At 42.4% G+C, this 19,653-nt stretch overlaps 1 protein-coding gene across 4 annotated transcripts in view; it reads left to right on the forward strand.

Moving 5' to 3' along the window:
- Positions 1-7,085: 7,085 nt before the first annotated feature.
- The window catches only part of LARGE1 (LARGE xylosyl- and glucuronyltransferase 1), a 331,282-nt gene continuing 318,714 nt past the window's right edge, over positions 7,086-19,653 (forward strand). Inside the window, exons 1-2 of one of the 4 annotated variants that reach the window (XM_064155366.1) lie at positions 7,086-7,173; positions 9,163-9,249. Coding sequence is in view for 2 of the 4 variants with exons in the window: in XM_064155367.1 (XP_064011437.1) it covers positions 15,946-15,987 (42 nt within the window). In the remaining 2 variants the exon portion in view is untranslated. Of the gene's footprint in view, positions 7,174-9,162; positions 9,250-15,463; positions 15,988-19,653 lie in introns of those variants that run through there. The other 3 variants (XM_064155364.1, XM_064155367.1, XM_064155363.1) reach the window with 3 other exon arrangements.

Below are 19,653 nucleotides of genomic sequence, written 5' to 3' on the forward strand. Positions count from 1 at the left end.
AAATAGATCATAGGCTGTGAAAGGAAAACAATGGTGATGTCTACTTTGCTCACAGTCTTGCTGAACAAGAAATGAAAACATCAGATAACACTCTCGCCATTTTCTCTCACTCTAGCTTGGGCTGCTGGCTGAGCAACACCTTACTCCCTAACCTCACCTTCCATTTGGCCTAACCCACTTTGCTTCTTAACCTCTTGGCTGAACCTCTATTCTTCCTTGGGACTGGGGTAAGGTTGAGAGGGGCAGGGGGGAAGGTGCAGGGGTGGTTGAGAGCCACTCCTGGGGACTCAGGTTTCTGGGAGGGGAGTTGTTTCTGTATTGCCTTTTACCTTGCATACTTCTGTATATAACTGCATATACAGTAAGTATCTGCTTGTATATTGTGCTAGCTGTAAATATAATCTTCATTCATATTCCCAGAGCTGGCTGAGTCTAGTCTGGGTGATTCTTAAATTGTGGGGCGGCAGGGAACACCCAAACCATCACACTCTCCTCATAGGGATGTGTTCCAGGTCCCTCACCAGCTTCATCACCCTTCTCTGGACATGTTCCAGTACCTCTTGAACACCTTGACATTGTTAATCATTATTAGGCTTACTGTTGTCTGTTGTCTGAAAAGGCTATTTGACTGTAGCAGTAACTCATTTGTCACAGGTATTGTCTGAGTTCCTGTAACTGGCAGTTATTCCTATTTTCTGGCAGAAGCACACCATCACTGACTGAATGAGTCTCTCTGCACTCTTAAAGAAGATGCAATTCTTCAACTACTGTAAGACCAGTTTTCCTTCTAATTAGCTTCCTAGCTCTGAGGAAGACTGTACTGGTACCACCTTCAAAAGTTAATAAAGCTATTCTGAAGACAGCTACACCTTCCACGTAGAAGACAGGTGCTTCTAAGGGAAACAAGAAGTCTTGTTTTATCATGTGGAGTATCCTCTTTTTTCACTACTGTAGTGAAAGGTGTCCTTAGATGAATGAAAATCTAAATGTGTAAAGCTAGGAGCAGAGGAGTGATAAATCCTGTGCTTTATTACTTCTAGAAAGGATAGCAGATGTTAATTATACAGGTCTATAATTCACTTAAGGCTTTTCATGGTCTTACTTAGCACTCATAGTGGAGGAAAAAATGAAGAAGTGTAACAAAAGGAACAGAATAATAAGAAAGAGACACTGGAACCACTGTTTTCTGTGAGGGAGTGAGGTGAAGCCAGTTGAATGGAAAAAATTATTACAAACTTAGTAATAAGTGTGTGTATATATATGTATCTATTTTTCCAGAACACAGACTGTGGCATAAAGGACAGTTTAGATTAAACACCACTGAAATCAGCACAAGTTGCTCCTCTAACTTCAATGTATCTTGATTTAGACTTTAGAGTACCGAGGTTAGATTCATCTTCACAAACAGAAGTTTAAAATTATCCTAAAGTTTGCCCAATGCTGCTTTTCTTTCCCAGAAGACTCTGTAAAAGAAATGACACATGTTAATACAGAATAGGTATGGCTACTCTACAGTATCCAGAATTTCACTGTAAACAGCATAGGTGTGAAGATTTCTTCATTAAAACTAACAAACAAAAACACTGACATTGACTTTATGGAGTACAAAATAAAGTATTTTCTGAATTATGTAAGTCATGTTGGCAAAATAGTGATCAACTAATCCTGTAAGTAGAAACACAGGATTGAGCTGACCACAGATGGTCCACACTTAAAGAAATACTATAAACCCGTAACCAGATTTACTACATCAAAGTAAAATTGTACCATATTTATTCTGCATATTTTATCCAGTCATTAATGTTTTAAAATTCCTTTTAAAAGGTGCAAACAACCCCCCCAGCCATTCTCTAAATCACTGAATCACAACAAATGCAAAGCAGTAATTGGCAGCAATGAGAAAAACAAAATAAAGCCAAGGAAGGGTCTGTTAGAGATATAAAGTAAATAAATAGGAAAATACCCCTTCAAGTTTTCATTGACAGAGGGCATAATACTATCCAAGACTCTAGTAACCTTTTGCATCTAAAAGTGCAATGGAATTCTGGGAGAAACACATATGAAAATCAAAACAAGTTAATAAACCACTTTATTACCTGAAATCTATTTTGGCACAGAAAACCAACAATTTCTATTTTAATAACTTCTTTTCATTTGCATTCTGGAAGTTCAAGGTTTTCACAATGTTTTCTAGTTCTTTAAAGGCATTCAGTTTACCATTCTATTTTTTAACCAGTTCCTATAAATTCAGGGAAACTGGATCTTGTCATGGGCTTTGCTGATTTTTCTTTTTCTTTTCCATTACAGACACAGGAAAATCTCTATTAAACTTTAATTTACTGCCCATTGTGGACCCATATGTAACAGAGCTTCCACTTCACACTCAAAACCTGGGAACTTCTTTTCCAAAGTAATTACATTTTGCTTATTTCTTGCCTTTTCCTACTACAAAATATGTCAGGCAGCCTGTTCTGCAGTAGTCCCGTATTTATTTCAGTGGCAGATGACAAGTTAGGACTTGCTTTAGACTTTTGGTTTTCCTCTTCATGCCCTGATATTATTAACAGTTGCACAATTCAGCATCTAGAGATTGGGAGTGGCAATTTATATGCATGGATTCACAACCTTCAGCATTCATAGAATCATAGAATCATAGAATCAACCAGGTTGGAAGAGACCTCCAAGATCATCTAGTCCAACCTATCACCCAGCCCTAACCAATCAACTAGACCATGGCACTAAGTGCCTCATCCAGTCTTTTCTTGAAGACCCCCAGGGACAGTGACTCCACCACCTCCCTGGGCAGCCCACTGAAGTGGATCAGTCAGTACAGTGGAGCCAGCTTGCTAAATCAGGTTTTATTTCCATTCACTATGAGAACATCTTGAATGGTTGATTTTATGAAAAGTAGCTATTTCTTCAACTCCACACAAAAGCAGGTCATGGAGAAACATACAATCATTCAGGTTGGAAAAGATCCTTGAGATCATCAGGTCCAACCACTAACCCTACTCTGCAAAGTCCACCACTAACTTGGCTTTGTCTACGCGTATCTCATTCTCTTCAGTGTGACACAGCAGCACCAGCCTCACTATGCATTAAAAATACTGATTAACCATAGGAGTGTGCATGTAGAAATGGAGACAGAACACCTTCCTGGTTTTCAGGAACGTTTTAGCTTCTGTTGCAGCTGGCACATAAGGCACTGTTAGAGTAGTAAAGCTCTATTCAGTCACCTCCTGAACAAAGCTCAGTCTTTTTCCTCAAAAGACCTCATAATGGTTGAATTCAGATAGAACAATGAAGCAACTGTAAGAATGTAAAAAGGACTTCATTGGTGTTAAATGGGAGATGAACTTCACACACTTTTGTAAGTTTGAATACTTGTGGGCCTCACACCTCCCTTTCATGCAAAATGGTTATCCTGGAAATAATTTAATTCTTTTCACCAAACCCCAGATATTCTGCAAGTGTTTTGGATGTTATAAACAGACTTAATCCTGGTTTACTTACTACTGTTCTGATGTAGTGAAAGTACCATAACCTGTACTGTCTGTACTGTCATGACTGTGTATCTTGTTTCAATAAGGAAAAATGGAGACCAAAAGCTCATGTGATAATTTCACATCGGTACAACTTGATCATACAACACTATCTCCAAATTTACAAGTTTCTATTAAAAAAGGAAAGATTTGGTTTATGTGTATTTTTTAATAATAGAGGTGTTTAAACGAGATTTTTCAACCTTCTGCAACTGTTAAGTACTCTAAAACCACATACTTGATATCACTGTAGGTTTGAGTTTGGGGTTTTTGTTTGTTTGTTGTTGGCTTGAGGCTTCTTTTTGTTGTTATTTGGGGTTTGGGTTCTTCTGTGTAAACAGGAATCTCCCTCCAGAACCTGTGCTGCTTCTGGAGAAAGCTTCCTTCTGGCTGAATGAAATCTGAAGTGCAAATATTTGCATCTAATTTCTTCTGCCTGTCCTTGGCATAAGTATCCTTTTGCATTGCTTGTTTACTCAGTGTCCAAAGCAATTGTCACTTCAGGATTTTCAAGGACAAAGACTGATGGAGCGATTTTATGATGAACATGAAAAGATTACTCACTTATAAACACTATTTCTGAAAAACTCTATCTTCATAGGTAGTTGCTCCTCCTGTCTCCATTAGGTTTTGTAACCTCGTGGTAATCATTCTCAGCTAGAGCCCCTGACAAATGCTGCTTGGGTTTAGCAACTGCCTGTTTTGTGAGCACATCACCCACCTGATATAAGCACAGTAATTTAAGTAAGGCATTTTGTTTCAGAATGAAGTTCCATTACTTGTCATGTATGGTGGTACATTAGATAATCCTAATAATCTATGATGCTCTTAAGACTTTAGAATTTTTGTGGGTGCTGAGGGTTCTCTGCTTTAATTGCAGATAAGAACATCAAGAACCTGTAGCAACTGGTCAGCATTTTATAGGCATAGACTGCCAATTTGCTGTTTTTCAAGACATAGCATGAGACTAAAAAAGTGAACCTGCTGAGAATGCCAGTAACAGGCAGTAGACAATCTGTTTTTATTAATAATAAAGCCACATACACAATCTTGTTTCCTCCTCCATGCATCTCTGGCAATTTATTACAATCCTTCAACACTGTAAGAAAATATTATTACATGGTGGCTGATCCTTTAGCTTCACTTAGAAGAAAAGACAGAATAAGTCACTTCAGCATAACCCATTTCAGGGTGTGATTTGCTCATGAAAAGAAGCAGCACAACAGAGACCAACCTGTATGTTACCATAGCCTCTCCAGAAAGCCACCCACATCATGATTAAATTCTTTTTAGAGATATGGAGAGAGTTTTGCCTTTTTTTTTTCTTTCCCCAAATGCTTTCTTAGTTGTCAAAATTTGCAGTTAGTAACACTTATGTGATATCAACTTCATCCGGTAGCACATTTGACTAAATCATCAAGAAGTAGGTGCTGCTGGTGGCAGAACACTAACCTGGATGGACCGATGCCTTAGTCAAGTCTGGCAAATATTATCTTGCCATGAATAACCTGTTCCAGAGTTTACAGTATTTTGGTTTTGGTACAGCATACCGCAGAGCATAATTTCTGACCACGACAAAGCAATGTCGGAGTACCTTGTAATATTTAAGCAGAGGATGTAGCAAGAGGAATTAACATTTGTGGTGCCTTCTGGAGAACCTTTTTGCGCTTGAACTACTCCCTCCTGAAAGAAAGCAGTAACGCCAGAATAGAGTCGCTATTATTTCTAGATGTGATTATTTACATTGTTACTCAAAGCACGTGTATACTTTCCTTCCTCTTCCATTCTAAGAATGGATCAATGCCTTCCTAAAATCGAATTGTATGCACATTTGTTTCTCTAATTCCTGTTCTCCTTGTGCTCCTCTTGAAATTTTAGGCACCCTCTCCACCCATTCACACGGCTTATCACACGGTCCTCTTAGTATGCTAATATATTGCAACAATCCGTTTCACACTGCTAATGAAGTGAAAGATGATGAATAAAAATAACCTAAAAAATCGCGTTGGCGATTCCTCTATGCCCACGCCAAGGTAAGAAAGAAAGGAAAAAAAGAGGAAGGGAAAAAAAAGCTGCTCCCAGCAGTTACCAGCACGCAGGAGAACACCAGAGGGACACATGTACGCAAAAAGATGTGGCACTGATCTCCGAGGCGCGAACGGTGGCACACAGCTGGCGCTGCCACCGCCGAGCGCGCACTGCTGGGCGCTACTTTGCCGCCCCGCGGACACTCCGCCGCCAGCGCCTGAGGCGAGGGCCGGGCCGCGGCGACCGGGGGCGCCCCCGCTCTCTCCTCACTTACCCTAGCGCGCTCTGGCGGCTCGCCGCTCAGGTGCGGCGCTTGGGACGACCACAAGGCAGCCGGACGCGGGCAACCATCCGTGCGTGTGGCTGGCGGCCCCCAACGCTCGGAGCTGGTTCTCCCATCACAGCCCCCTCTCGCGGGACTCACACACTGCCACGGCAGCGGCCGGGCGCGCACCGTGCCCTCGCCCGGTTCCGCCCGGACCCCGGGCACTACGCGGCGCGGGCGAGCTGCGGTGGCGGCTGCTGCTGGTTGGGCGCTCAGCGCCTGTCGCTGGGCGGCGTGTCAGCGGGCTGGCTCCGCCTCGGCCCCGCGCCTCCGCCCGCCCATGCACAGACATGACACAGACACACAGTCACTGCAGCTGCCGCTGAGCCCGAGGTAGAGCGGCGGCGGGCATCCCGCTCCCAGCACCCGCGGAACGGCAGCGGCGGTCACCCTCACGCCCGCCTCTGCCTCGGCCCGCCGGGCACAGCGCCGACGGCGGCCAGTCGCGGCACCGAGACCCGCAGGGGGCAGCCTGGCACAGGGCGCCGGAGAGACCCAGCGGGGAAAGGCTGGCATCGGGGAAGGGGCGGGAGGCTAGGAAGGAAGGAAGGGGAAGGGGGCAGCCTGGCACTCAGACTCGGAGGCGGCTGCCGGCCACCGGCACGAAACGAGCCCGGGCGGAGCGCGGCACCCAGCGGCCGCTGAGGCCAGGCCGGCAGCAGTAGCAGCCGCCGTGGCAGTGCCGGAGGAAGCTTCTCCTTGCTCGGCTCCACGGTGCCGGTGACCTTCCCGGGGCTGCTCACTGCCCGCCAGGCCGGGGCAGGGCCTCCTCTCCCTACGGAGAGTGTACACCAGGCCCCGGGGAGAGGACAAGAGGCCGGGCCGGAATCCCCTGTCGCCCCCGGGTCCTTCTGGCCGCCGGCGGGGCCTGTGCGCGGCGTATCTCGCCGCCTGCGAGAGGGACGGGAAGGCGAACGGGACGGACGGAGCCGGGCAGCATCTCAGGACAGCGCGAATAAGGGAGCAGGGAGGCCCCCGAGAGAGAGCTGGGCGGAGGGGGAAGCAGCCACCTCAGCGACGCATCCCAGGAAGAGTGGGGACCTCCCCGCCGCCCTTTTTCTCCTCCTCCGGCCATCAGGAGCTCATCGTCCCGGGCAGAGTGGAGCCGCCGGTGCCGCCCCGGCTGGGACCTGCCGACTGACACCTCCAGAGCGCCAGGCTGCGGGGACGGAGCTGGAGCTGCCCGCCTGGAACGAAGGAGAGGAAAGGATCTCTTGCCTGCGCGGAGTGGCGGGCGCTGAGCGCCCGTCCCGGCGGCCCGGGAGCCACCCGGGGAAGGTAAGCGCCTTGTCGGGTCGCTGCTGCTTTTAGAGGCAAGGGGCGGGGGAGGGCGAGAAACAATCGGTGAGTGTCTCCCTTCCAGTAGTCCGGGGGAGGGGGCATCTGAGTCCAGTAGGGCTGGGATAGTGATTTAATGTTTCGGATTTTAATCTCCATCGGCTCTGGAGTTGAAGAGGTGCTTAGGAAGAGACACGCTTGTCGCTTTTCTGGCACGAAGGGCATGGCCCCGTCCCCGCAGCCTCGGGAAGCTGCCCCGTCTTGCTCACAGTGTTCCTCTTGTGAGTCCGCTTGTTTACAGCGCTTCCCACGCCCATCTTCACCGGCGGGAAGCGTTCCTGCTTCCTGAGGCATCCAGCCGTGGGGCGCAGGGACCAGGCTGCTGTCCCGCCGAGTACCGCCGGTTGTGCGGAGTTGTCCGGGAGCCCAAGCGGCTGGTGGCTGCTACTGTGTCGGTGGAAGAGTGTCACGCCGTGGGGCGTGAGTGTCTTGTCCTTTGGCTTGCCTGCTTCGGGAGACGGAACGGGACCTTCCCGGCAGCTCGGGGCGAAGCTGGAGTTTCGTCGGGACGTTGAGACGATGCCCTCATCCCCCTTCAGCTTCCCCAGAAAGCCTTCAGTCCAGGAAGCTCTCCTTTGGGCAGGCTTCTGCAATCGCCTCCTGTCTGAGAGTTGTGTCATTTAGATCATTAATGCCTGCTCACCGTTGGGAGGAAATAGTAACTTGAGGCCTCTGTGGAGGTGACATGAAGTTTGACAATGCCTTATGTAACGATTTTTGGACAAATTCCTAGCAGTTCCACTGTGTTCAGTCTGGGATTTTTGCGGGTTTGTTTTTCTTTTTTTTTTTTCCCATAAAGTTATTTCTTTTCTTTGTAGAGCATAGTATCATAAAATCATTCTGATCAGACAAGAGCCCTTTATGTGTTCTCACCTGACTACAGTGTCTTCTGCTTTGTTCAACTCGAAACAGAGGTACTGCTAGACAGCAAATAGTGCTTTTTTTTTACCAGGATGCATTTTGAAGCTGAAAATTAGCCTGTGAAAATACCAGAACAGTTGTTATAAGTTCCTACCTTTTTGTGTACTTGTTTTTTATAACATGACTACAGGAAATATTTTTAGAGCACTGACTGTCATTTGTGCATTTTAGAAGGTATGGATGCCAGGATGGAAATGACAATGCATCAGATGTCTTAGAAACATTGTTAGCTTTTTTAATGTAATTTGAGTGCTAGGAAGAACAGAAAGCACTGGGCTAAACGAAGTACCATGTCAAAACTAGACCCAGCCGTTGCCAACAGGTCAGCACATTTTGTTTACTAAAATCTTCTGGATACAGATGTATTATCTTTATGCAACATTTTTACTTGTTCAGAAATAGAAACAAGGGGAAATTAGATGGACTGAAGGATTGCCTAGTTTCTCCGCAGTTTCTGTAGCTAGTTATGTCTTCTGAAAAAAAAAAGAAGGTAGTTTCATGCAAAAAGACAGGGTAGTGAGATGTGCCACATATTCTTTAGGCTGCTACTGCAAAGGTACACTAGGGGGACTAGCTTGGGTTGTTGGTTCAGTTCTTTTCCCCACTCAGTGGTGAAAATGCCGCTTTTTGTAATAACACCTGTGAAATGAAGGCTTTCCCTCCCCACACACTGTATAGAGCTTTATCATTATAGTGTAAGCTTAGAGGAGAAACCATATGTATAAACTCAGGCGATGTGTTCTGGGCAGGGGGGAATCTTCTGTCAACATCATTTTGCTCACCGCTGCAAATGAAGATAGGTTATCAATGCTTAGTTTATTTACAAGACTAGAACAAGTTAATAAAAAAAAGGCAAACCAAAAAACCGAATCCTGACTGTCCTCACTGTGGTGCAGTTTTTTAAAATGAAGAAATGACCAAGGTGGAACAGGTTTCCCTAGGCTTCAAGAAAACTGCAAATTGCTGTTAAGTATTCCAAGTTTGAAATGTGAAATTCTTGTTGCTTAGGTGTCCTGTGACGGCCCTTGATCAGCAAGGCTGCAAGTCATGTAGAAGCTACTGTAACAGCAGAGTCTCTGATGGATAATTGGATTGGTAGGTTGCTTGTGACTTTTTCCCCCTTTTAATTGCCCACTGTAGTAGCAGGTCCCTTTTCTCCATCCTGCTGATGTTTAGTTCTCACGGTTTTTGATTTATGTTATGTTTTGCCTCTTTTCTGGTCAAAAGTACATACTACTTTCTCAACAGCTGGTAAAGAAAGCATAGCTCAAAGGCATTTGGGTGGCAGTATGTAGCAAGATATTTTTGATTTTGTTTTTATATCTGAAATATGCATGTCAATTTTTTTTCTTCTATCTTTAGAAGACATAAAAAGAGTAGAAGTTTTCTCAGGTCTAGAGAAATATGCACAAGGTTTCTTTGAAAATAATATTACTCATATGTTGAATTCCCTGTGCTAGCTCTACAGTTCACAGGAGTTCCAAAATACAGTCCTGAGAATGCCAAAGTACAGAGCAGTGGAGAATGACTGCATGTTTGTTGGTAACATTATGATCTGTCAGAGGCTTCATCTGAAATTTCAGTGTGTAGGACTTAATATTAGCAAAAGTAGTATTCTTTCTGAATGAATTATTTTAGAACAAGGCATCTCCCATGTGCACTTAAATTGCTGAAGTGAAGCATTCTTAAATACAATGATTTTGAAGGAATAATCTGCCACAGTATTAGTTGTGTGACTGTTTCTTGCTCTAATGTGTATATTTTGGTTTTGCCTGGAATAAGCTGTGAGCTGTCAATAGAAATTTACTGGAATACTCTCCTTTCTCATCCTGTCAGATTGTTGTGTGTGGCGTTACAAAAACAATCTTAAAAAAACTTAAACATACACAAACCCACAAAATCCTACTTATTTTCTCCAATATTTATGAACTGTAAAGGGTGACAAAGGGTAAAATCCGTAGCCTGACTCCACAGACTTTATAAGCTGGAGACTTGATGTATATGCAGGCTGCCATTGATGTTGATGGGATGTGTGATGGGATCCAGCCCAACATTCCTTTTTTTTTTCCCCTCTTAGTTTTTTTTTCCTGGCTTTGATTGAAAACCTTTCATCATTTGCATTTGAATACATGAAAATGAGATTTATTTTAAGGGTATCAGATTTCTAGTGTGTCTATTTTTCCTATAACCTATGTCCCTGTAACAGTAAGGTAAAGACTTAAGTAAGAGGATATAGTGGCTGATGGCCAGTGCAAGTTGACAGTTGGTTATTCTTCCTGAGTCTGTCACCATTCTCTCCAGAGTTAGCTATATTGGCTGTTCACCTTTTTCTGTGGCTAAAGAACTTTTTAAAAAGTACTTTTGTGTAAGGGAACACACATGAGCACTTGCACTGTTCTAGCTCTGTTAGTTGCTTGACTCATTCTCTTTGTAGTGAATGCTAGCTTTGAAAACAGTCGTCATTCATTTGGCATAATGGTAGTTCTAACTTTGAAATTAAGGAAGTTACTTTACTTTTCCTACTTTTTTTTTTTTGCTTTTTTACTGTCTGTCTAATTTTTTCTTCCTTGTGGTACGCCTTCCTGCAGATAAGGGTTAAGAAACAAGCTTTTTGGGATTCATGGCTTTCTTTGGTGTCACTTGGCTCAGTATTTGGAGGTCTGTCCTGTGTTCAGTGCATGGCTATAGAAGACAAGTAGCTGATAAATTTTATGTTATATGGAAGTTGGTGTCTGAAAAATCAAGGAGAAAATTTGCTAGAAAGGATTACCCTGGCCATGGCACTGCTTTCAAAGGAAAACTGTGAAGGCTGGAATCATTGTTTAAGTGCCATCTGTATCAGTATTAGAAGCAAGCAGTGTAAAATACTTCATTTCCTGTTTCATTTTGCTTATCAGTCTAGGTATGATCTAACAGTGCTTACAGTGGTATCCACTTCACTGTTCATTCTGTTTCCTCAGCAATGGAGTTAACTTGGGTAGAAGCTACACTTGAAATTGTCAAGAACAACCCCAGCAATGTCTATCCAGTGCTATAGCAAAAAGTCAGATCTAATCACATAAGCCTGATGATGGAGGAAGCTGGAAATCTCAGACTGCAGACAGAATGCAGTCTTTATCACTAACCTCCACGTAAGACAGGTATACTTGAAAATAGTGAAGTGAAATAGATGACTTTTTAAGAATAGAGCTCCTTGTCTTTACACCTCTGATCTCTTGACCAGTGCAACAAGGAGATAGGTAGTGCCACCATGTTACTCTTATGCATTTTTTGGTATTGATGAGTTGTTATCTGTTACTGTACATCTATACCCATTCACTGTCTTTGGGGCATAGTTGCATGTGTTGACCCAGCCCGTGTGCATGCTGCCTGAGGGGCAGCTAAGTCGAGGATGACGCCACTCAAGAGTGCTTGGCTTTACTTACTGTTTTCTCACGTATTTGTGAAAATCATAGTAGTTGTAACAACTTTTGACCTGCTGCTGTTAAGCAGAACTGCATGTAGCAGGGCTTACATCAAAACCACAGCTTTCTTAATTCACCCATAGAAGTTTAAACCTGCTTTTGTTTCTGATATTGATACACTTCTACAGGAAAACTTACCATAAACAAACAAAAATATATAAAATTAACCCCCCCTCCAAATCCGCTTCCTTCACTAGCAACTCTCTGCCACTTAAAACTTCAAGTGAAGTTGTTCCTTTCAGTTGCAGCTTTCAATAGTTTCTTTAAAGTTTATCCTGGAATGTAATATTCACTTGAAAAATATCATCATTTCAGTTACTTCATTAAGCTTTTGAATTTTGTCTCCTGGTAGGCATTTGACAACTAAGACTTAGGACAAGGAGAAAACTAAAAAACTGTATTATCGAGCAGTCTGCATTTAACTACAGAGAAGAATGAAGGATTTTGTTTTGAGGGGAAGAAGACAAGAAAAAGGACAGAGAAGTGAAGGAATGAAATTGTGGAATTAATTTTTTTTTTAATGTGAGACTGTTTTCTTTCAGTTTCCAGATGAATCTTTGTACATGTTTAAAGACTTGGGGATGAATTGTCTGGTTTACAGAAAATAATTTCTTCTTGGAATAAAAAGTGTTATTTAACAGTAAAATGAGGGGAGTAAGAAGAATTGTGAACTTTTCAAATGAGATGAAGTGTCCAGCTGATATTCAGCCTTCTCAATCTAGCTCCTGGTTAGGTTTTACTTTTCTCTCTCTGGCTCCCCTGCTCTCCCCCAGACCTCAGTTGACTCAATACTAAATTCCCTTGGTGATTGTTTTCCTTTCTGTCTTTGGTTAATGCTGCTGCTAACCAATGCTGCAAATGGAATTGTTTGTTCATAAATTCAATGTATGAATCTGTTTAATTCAATGTTTTTCAGGCCAGAGGTACTAGAAAGGTGTATGCCACTAGATAGAAATAAGAAATTAAACCCAATCATTCTAGCATTATTAAATCCCCAAATATATGTTCTTCAGATCATGTTGTTCCAAAGAATATTAGCATTCATTTGTTTTCTAACAGAAAGGAGTCCTAGGCTGCTTTTATTCTTTTGTTATGTTTGTTTTTTAATAGAAAATGAACTGACACTAACTCTGAGACTCTGCAAGCAAGAATTAAATTCTGTAGTCTCATCTTTTTTCAATCCTAAGACTGGTTCTAGAGTGTGGCTCAGATTTAAACACAGGGAGGCTATCATTCATGTAAGACAAGTCTTCTAAGATAACATATTGGCTTGACAATTCTCAAATAAGGTAAAGATGGTTCCTAGTGCTTTAAAAGGTTACAGTTCCCTGTATTTTTGTATTTTTCAGTATTGAGTGTACTATACAACTAGGTGCTGTTTTATTAAAGTGGTGAATTGGAGCATTGATGAGTGAGGTCCCTGTAAAGGTGTACATGTTCTGTTGTTATTCTTGGAATACTTTATAGCTTTACTCCTTGATCTTGGTCTTCCAGAGATCTTTAATAGCCAGTACATTTATGAGGAATCTGTTCTTCTTCAGTTCCAAGTAGCTGAAATCGGCAGGTGATGATGTCTTAAACAGTTTTTTAACACTAGGGAAGTTGCACGTTGACATTAAATTCCACAAACAGAAAAAGAAATGATCAGTTAAAAAATGGTAGAAGCTTTTAGTTTGAGATGTCTTCTTTCTTGAGATTTATGTTGACAAAATTCAGGATGCTACAAATGATGAAAGAGTAGAAATAAATGAGTACTGAAGTTGCATCCACTGAAAAATAGGGCCTGCTACTGGCTAAAATAAAACATTTAGTGATGAGCAGGAAAGGAAAGGGAGGCTTTTGTTCCTGATGTTTTTGTTTCTGTACCAAGTTTTTCAGGCTACTATCCAGAATGCAACAAAGCCAATGTTTGGGCTATACTATCATCTCAGCAACAATAAAATTCACAAGCTGAGAACTTCTGAGATGCAGCTGTCTTCAATTCATTGTCTTGCAGTTTACATAACATTTAAGAAAGAAGCAATGTTTTTGATAGTAAATTCACATCCTTCCATAGCTGCTCTCAGACCTCAGACAAGAATAGGCAGGTAAACCAACAGTGGCTTGCAACTGCGTTTCCTTCCAGACATTGCAATCTGCCTCCCTTTTCTGTTCTTGCTATAATGCCAGTGTCATGTAAAAGCTGCTAGATTAAAATAGTGGCTTCTAGCAAACTTCTGGGGTCATTCAAATTCGTTGTTTAGGTTAGCAAATGTCAGAGATTAGGGGTTGGCCAGCCACTAGACGAATGACGGATGCTCTCTATTAACCCCTCTACCTTCCCAGAGGGAAAGAGAAAGAGGGAGAGACTTACAAACTAGAAAAGGATGGCAGTTATGTCACTGTCACTACTGATGCTGTGGGGCAAGCACTGAGGAAGTCCCAGGCTGGGCTCAGTGGCAGACAGGAGCTGGATTCAGGAAATGAGTTCAGGAATGCACAGATTAGGATTTAAGAGAGAAGCACGGGAAGAGGAGCCTTCAAAATCTGCCACTGATGAAAAAGGCTTGACTTCGGCATTCGTGGATCCAGAGATTGCATCAGATTGGAAAGGACTGTCAAAGGTCATCTTGTCCAACACCACTGCAGGGACACTTCCAACTAGATTGGACTGCCCAGGTCATCACTCAGCTTTATGCTGAACATGACATATTTGGAATGGAATACCTTGTTGGTCAGTTTTGGGTCACCTGTCCTGTCTGCTCTTCCCTGCAGGTGTGATCTTCTACTTTACAACACCTCAGTGCAGCACATAAGATTTAGCAGTGCCCTTGGTTTCTATAGGAACAAGTATAAGCAAGAGCCTTTCAGATCACCAATCCTTGGTAGCAATTCTAAACATCAAGTACTCTCACTGTTAGAAGCAGACACTGCTGCTAATTTCAGAAAGTGCAGTTACTTAGAACAGGCTTAGCTCAAAAGTAAACACTGACCACAATTAGTTGTGTTCTACCTCAAAGCAGGGCAGTGATGCAGATCCTGTACTGCTGGAACACCTTTCTGTATGAAGACATTTCTATGGGAATGATTCCTCAATGGCCAAAATCAGATCACCTTCCAGCTGGTTTGATCAGGCACAGTACTGCTTGCAATGGGGTCATAAATCTTGGTGTTTACACTTATACTGTTGGCAACCAGAGCCTTGCCTTTTGCTTTTGCATGTCCTGCTGAGGCAGTTGAATGTAAAATTGCAACTTTTTTATACTGCCAGTGGCCACTGCTCATGCTAGTGCTCATAACTGGTATGTGAGGTGTATCAAGCTCCACCATATCCTGGAAGCTCCTGAAATACTGTTCAGTAAGCTTACATGTTGATTTATGTTGCAACTGCAATGTGAATAACTGCACAGTTGGTGAATGGGTTGGGAAAAAAGATGTTCCTAGCATTTTTTTCTTCATCAAGTTAAGCAAAAATAGTACTGTTGTCCCACTAGTATGTAAGGAACTGAAATCAATGATGGTGTTTTTCATATACAGAATAACTGTGCCAATTCTGGAATCTTAGGCATTTTGTGGAAATAAATCCATAGGTTGCTGAATGCTCTACGGAGCAGGTTAAAGTGAAGAAAATGACACAATATATAAACATAACTGATGCACTGCAGGTGAAGTTGCTCAAGTGTTTAGACAAAAAAGCAGAGCAGAACTCTGCCTGAAAGAGTCACTGTCATGTGCTTTAAGCATGTGAAAACACCATTGTCTTTAGCAAGAACTATTGCTTAATATAGTTTTGCTTTGGATGATAAAGCTGAGTTGCTCATGATACTCAGCATATAACTGTTAGAGTTCTGTAAATATATAGAATCTTTGTGTATCTTAAAAAGAAGATAATTGACAACTGGATTAATCACATCCAGAATTTACAGATACTTCTTATGGTGCTGTGACTGAAGGAAGAAAGAAAGGAAGAAATGTTTGTTTGGAAAACAGTACATATGTAAAAGAGAAAAAAAAATAGGAGAACGCATGAAGAAGTAAATATATGCCCTAGTCTTTAAAGGATGTAAATTCTCATTCTTTAAATATGTGGCCAGGTGATGCTAATAACCTGGAGAGGCAAAGTGGCACAAGCTGCTGCCATTTAGCAGAAGTTGCTTAAATGAACGTTAGGGACACCTGAGTCTCCTCTGAATTACTAACACATGTTAACTGGGTTAAAAACGTGGTTTTGTAAGAGTTTTGAGCAGTGATAAGTAGGGGCAGGCACAACACTGGTGTGAATAGAAGGTTGCTGCCATGTTTGTGTGACATATATATCCCTCTGTGCGGCTGGGAAAATTTGTTAAGGATGAAGGAATGGAGAGAAGTGAAGAGAAAGGAAAATGCTGAGGTAAAGCCATACTCAACAGGTGTCTGAAGGTGGTGCAGTGTGACACAGAACACATTTGTCAGATGTATTTTTTTTGTCCTCAAGCTCTTCAAATTTTTCATAGATGAGATTCTTCCCTTTCTGTTCTCAAATGAAAAAAATATTGTCTTACATGGTTAGTATCAATAATTCTCTGAGATAATGTATTTTGCAGCATATTTTATTTTCTAGGTTTGGATTTTGTTCCTGTTTGATTTGGTCTGCAATTAGACATTGGTATATTGGAAAAAGGCCTGAAATTGAATTTACTTTTTTTTAAATTCTTTCTTTTTCTTCTTTTTTCTCACCTGTGTTTCTCCTGGGCTTTCATATTTTGAGCTTCTGTGTATGATGGTAATGTGATTTGGGAAAGCATCCTGACTTTTGTGGTTGAAATAGTAAAATTGAGAATGTAGTATAGAAAGCAGTTATTTATTCAGGTTACTAAAATGCCTAGAGGCCTTGTTTGGGAGAGGACTCCCTTCATGCTGGGTGAAGGACAAGTACACAGTCTGTTTGTATCTTAATGATACTTTATGGAATAGGAGGGCTGGTGCAAAATAGCAATATAAACACTGCTGCATGGGTGGAAGTTTTCTGACACTGATGTGCTTTTCAAGAATCCCATAATGATAGAGGTTGAAAGGAACCCCTGGAGGTCTTCTGGTCCACCTCCCTTGCCCAAGTAGGGTAATCTAGAGCAGCATCTGCAAAGACTGTGTCCAGATGGCATTTGACTGTCTCCAAAGAGGAAAACTACAACCTCCCTGGGCATCCTGTGCCATTGTGCTCAGTCACTCTCACAGTAAAAAAGTGTTTCTTGATGTTTTGAGGGGACCTCCTGTGTTTCAATTTGTTCCTGTTACCCATTTTCCTGTCACTAAATATCACTGGGAAGGATCTGGCTCTACCTTCTTTACAGTCTCTCTTCAGATACTTACTCCACATTTCATGTACTTTCTGTTTGAATTTTGTTAGAATTCTTTTGTTCATCCATGTAGGTCTCCTAGCATTGTCTGACTTCTTGCTTGTCAGAATGAGCAGTTCTTGAGCTTAGAGAATGTGGTTCTTGAGGATCGGCCAGCTTTATTGGACCCTTCTTTCCTCCATCTCTTGAGCCTCTTTCAAGCAGATCCTTAAAGAAAGCAAAGTTTCCTATACTGCAATCCAGGGTTGTGATACTGCATTTTGCCCTGCTCCCTCCTTTTGGGATCTTGAATACCACCACAGTCACTGCAAGTTAAGTCTGTCTACCTTTGACCTTCATGTCCCCAGGGAGTCTTGCTTTGTTTGTTAAGTATAAGGTCCAGCACCTCTTACTTTTGATCCCTTTATCACTTGGGTCAGGAATTTGTCATTGGTGCTCTCCAGGAACACCCTAAATTGTTTATCCCCAGCTGTGCTGTCCTTCCTGCAGATACCGTTGTGGTTTAAGCCCCCCGTGAAGACCAGGGCTTGTCAAAACGACAAGCAGGGCACCTGCTTTTACTTTCTGTACAGGGCCTTATCCGCTTGTTCTTCCTAGTCAAGTGGCCGTTAGCAGGTGCCCACTGCAGTGTCACCCATACAGGTCTTTAATCTTTACCCATAGGTTGTCAGATGATTATCCATGTCCAGGCAAGGCTCTATGCATTCCAACTGCTCTTTCATATAAAGAATGATTCTACTTTGTTGTCTTTCTAGCATGTCTTAAGGAGCCTGTATCCCTCCATTGCAGCAGTCTAGTCATGTGAACCAGCCCACCTTATCTCTGTAATACCAACAAGATCACAGCCATGAAACTGCACACTAATCCTGTGTTTATTATCTTCTGTGTTTATTCATGCAAGAAAAAAAATCCCACGAATGATGGAATCAACTCAGATAAAAGCAGTGTTTTTGCCAGTACAGCTGTAACTACTGTGCCAGCTTCTGCTAGTTAAGTTACGTCAATCAGCAGTCACTTTTCATGCAGTCAACTGACATAGCTGGGGTGTCAGAAATTCCCAAAGTGAGAAACCATCTCTGCACAAAAAGAGCCTACAGAACACACAAGTAAGAGTGTGCTGAAGTGTTTGAAAACTGGCAATTTGTGCTGGCCCTTTTTAGAATGACTAATTCAAGAAAAGCCTAGATGAGGCACTTAGTGCCATGGTCTAGTTGACTGGATAGGGCTGGGAGATAGGTTGGACTGGATGATCTTCGAGGTCTCTTCCAACCTGGTTCATTCTGTGATTTATTTTTTTAGATTATACTTTTGAAGTCAATAATTTGTCATTTGAATAATACTTATTTATTGGTAGTTTTCTTTGCTAAAATGCCTTTGGAAAAAAAAAAATCTGTATGCCTGTTGTGATCCACTGAAAGCAGCAACATGGGACAGAGCTGGGTTTTCTTTGTCAAGTTACAGAGGTTTTTAATTGATGTATTTTAAGTACGTATTTTATATTGGACTTTAAAGTGCTAAAATAAAATGATAAAAGGGTATATAACATCAATTTTTTCGACTGGCCAAACAGAAACTTCTAGCAGGTTGGAGACAGATTTCACTGCACCTGTCATGTGATGGTAATTCATGAAGGTAAAATGCATCTAACATGGCAGGAATTGAGTCATGCATCACAAATAGCAAGAAGTCAAAGCCCCTTGTGTCTTTTTCTTTACCCACATTTCCCATGCATATCTGAGAATACAACTTTTTGATCTACCAGGAACTTGTTCTGTTTGGTTTGTTTTGAGTTGGGTATGGCTATAATTTTTAAGACTAGATAGATGAATCAGAGCAAAATGGAATTTTTGGTGAAGCTTTAGTGCTGCCACTCTGTCAGGCCAGAGATAACGTTACTGAGTGCAAGAAGTATTTCCAGGAGCTGCATGTAATGGCAACTTCAATTTTTGTGGTCAGAAAACACACTAATTACTTGGTTTATCTTAGGTCCAGTTTTGAATCCTCTCTGCTTTAGCCAAGAAGATGGTTAGCTGACACCCTCTAATGCCTTCAGTTAGATATTGCTGTCAATTGCGTAGCTGGCAGACAGCTTCTGTGGGTTTTTAGCTGCCCCTAACCAGTACCTGAGTTGCCTCTGTTAACCCAGTGCAAATGCCCTCTAGTTACCAATCTTGCTAACCTGTGTGGAACAATGGGAGGACATAAAACCTGTGCTCCTCCTTGCTTTTAATTGGCTCCTATTCCTTTATTAAGTTCAAGCCCCAGATTTTTCAAATCCCTACTCAAAATGCTCATAGCAATGTTTCTGCCAGGTTCATGGCCAAACACAAGGCTTCAAGCTGGGCCCTTAATGAGCTGAACATTAAATACCGAAATGAAAAATTTGGCCATTCTTGCTTTGCTTTTCCTATGAGCTGTCCTATGGAAATTAGAATTGTAGAATCAACCAGGTTGGAAGAGACCTCCGAGATCATCCAGTCTAACCTAGCACCCAGCCCTGGCCAATCAACTAGACCATGACACTAAGTGCCTTAACCAGTCTTTTGTTGAACACCCCCAGGGACGGCAACTCCACCACCTCCCTGGGCAGCTCATTCCAATGCCAATCACTCTCTCTGGGAAGAACTTCCTCCTAACATCCAGCCTAGACCTCCCCTGGCACAACCTGAGACTGTGTCCCCTTGTTCTGTTGCTGGTTCCCTGGCAGAAGAGACCAACCC

The sequence above is a fragment of the Pogoniulus pusillus genome, chromosome 15 (assembly GCF_015220805.1).
Source record: "Pogoniulus pusillus isolate bPogPus1 chromosome 15, bPogPus1.pri, whole genome shotgun sequence".
Taxonomy (NCBI): domain Eukaryota; kingdom Metazoa; phylum Chordata; class Aves; order Piciformes; family Lybiidae; genus Pogoniulus; species Pogoniulus pusillus.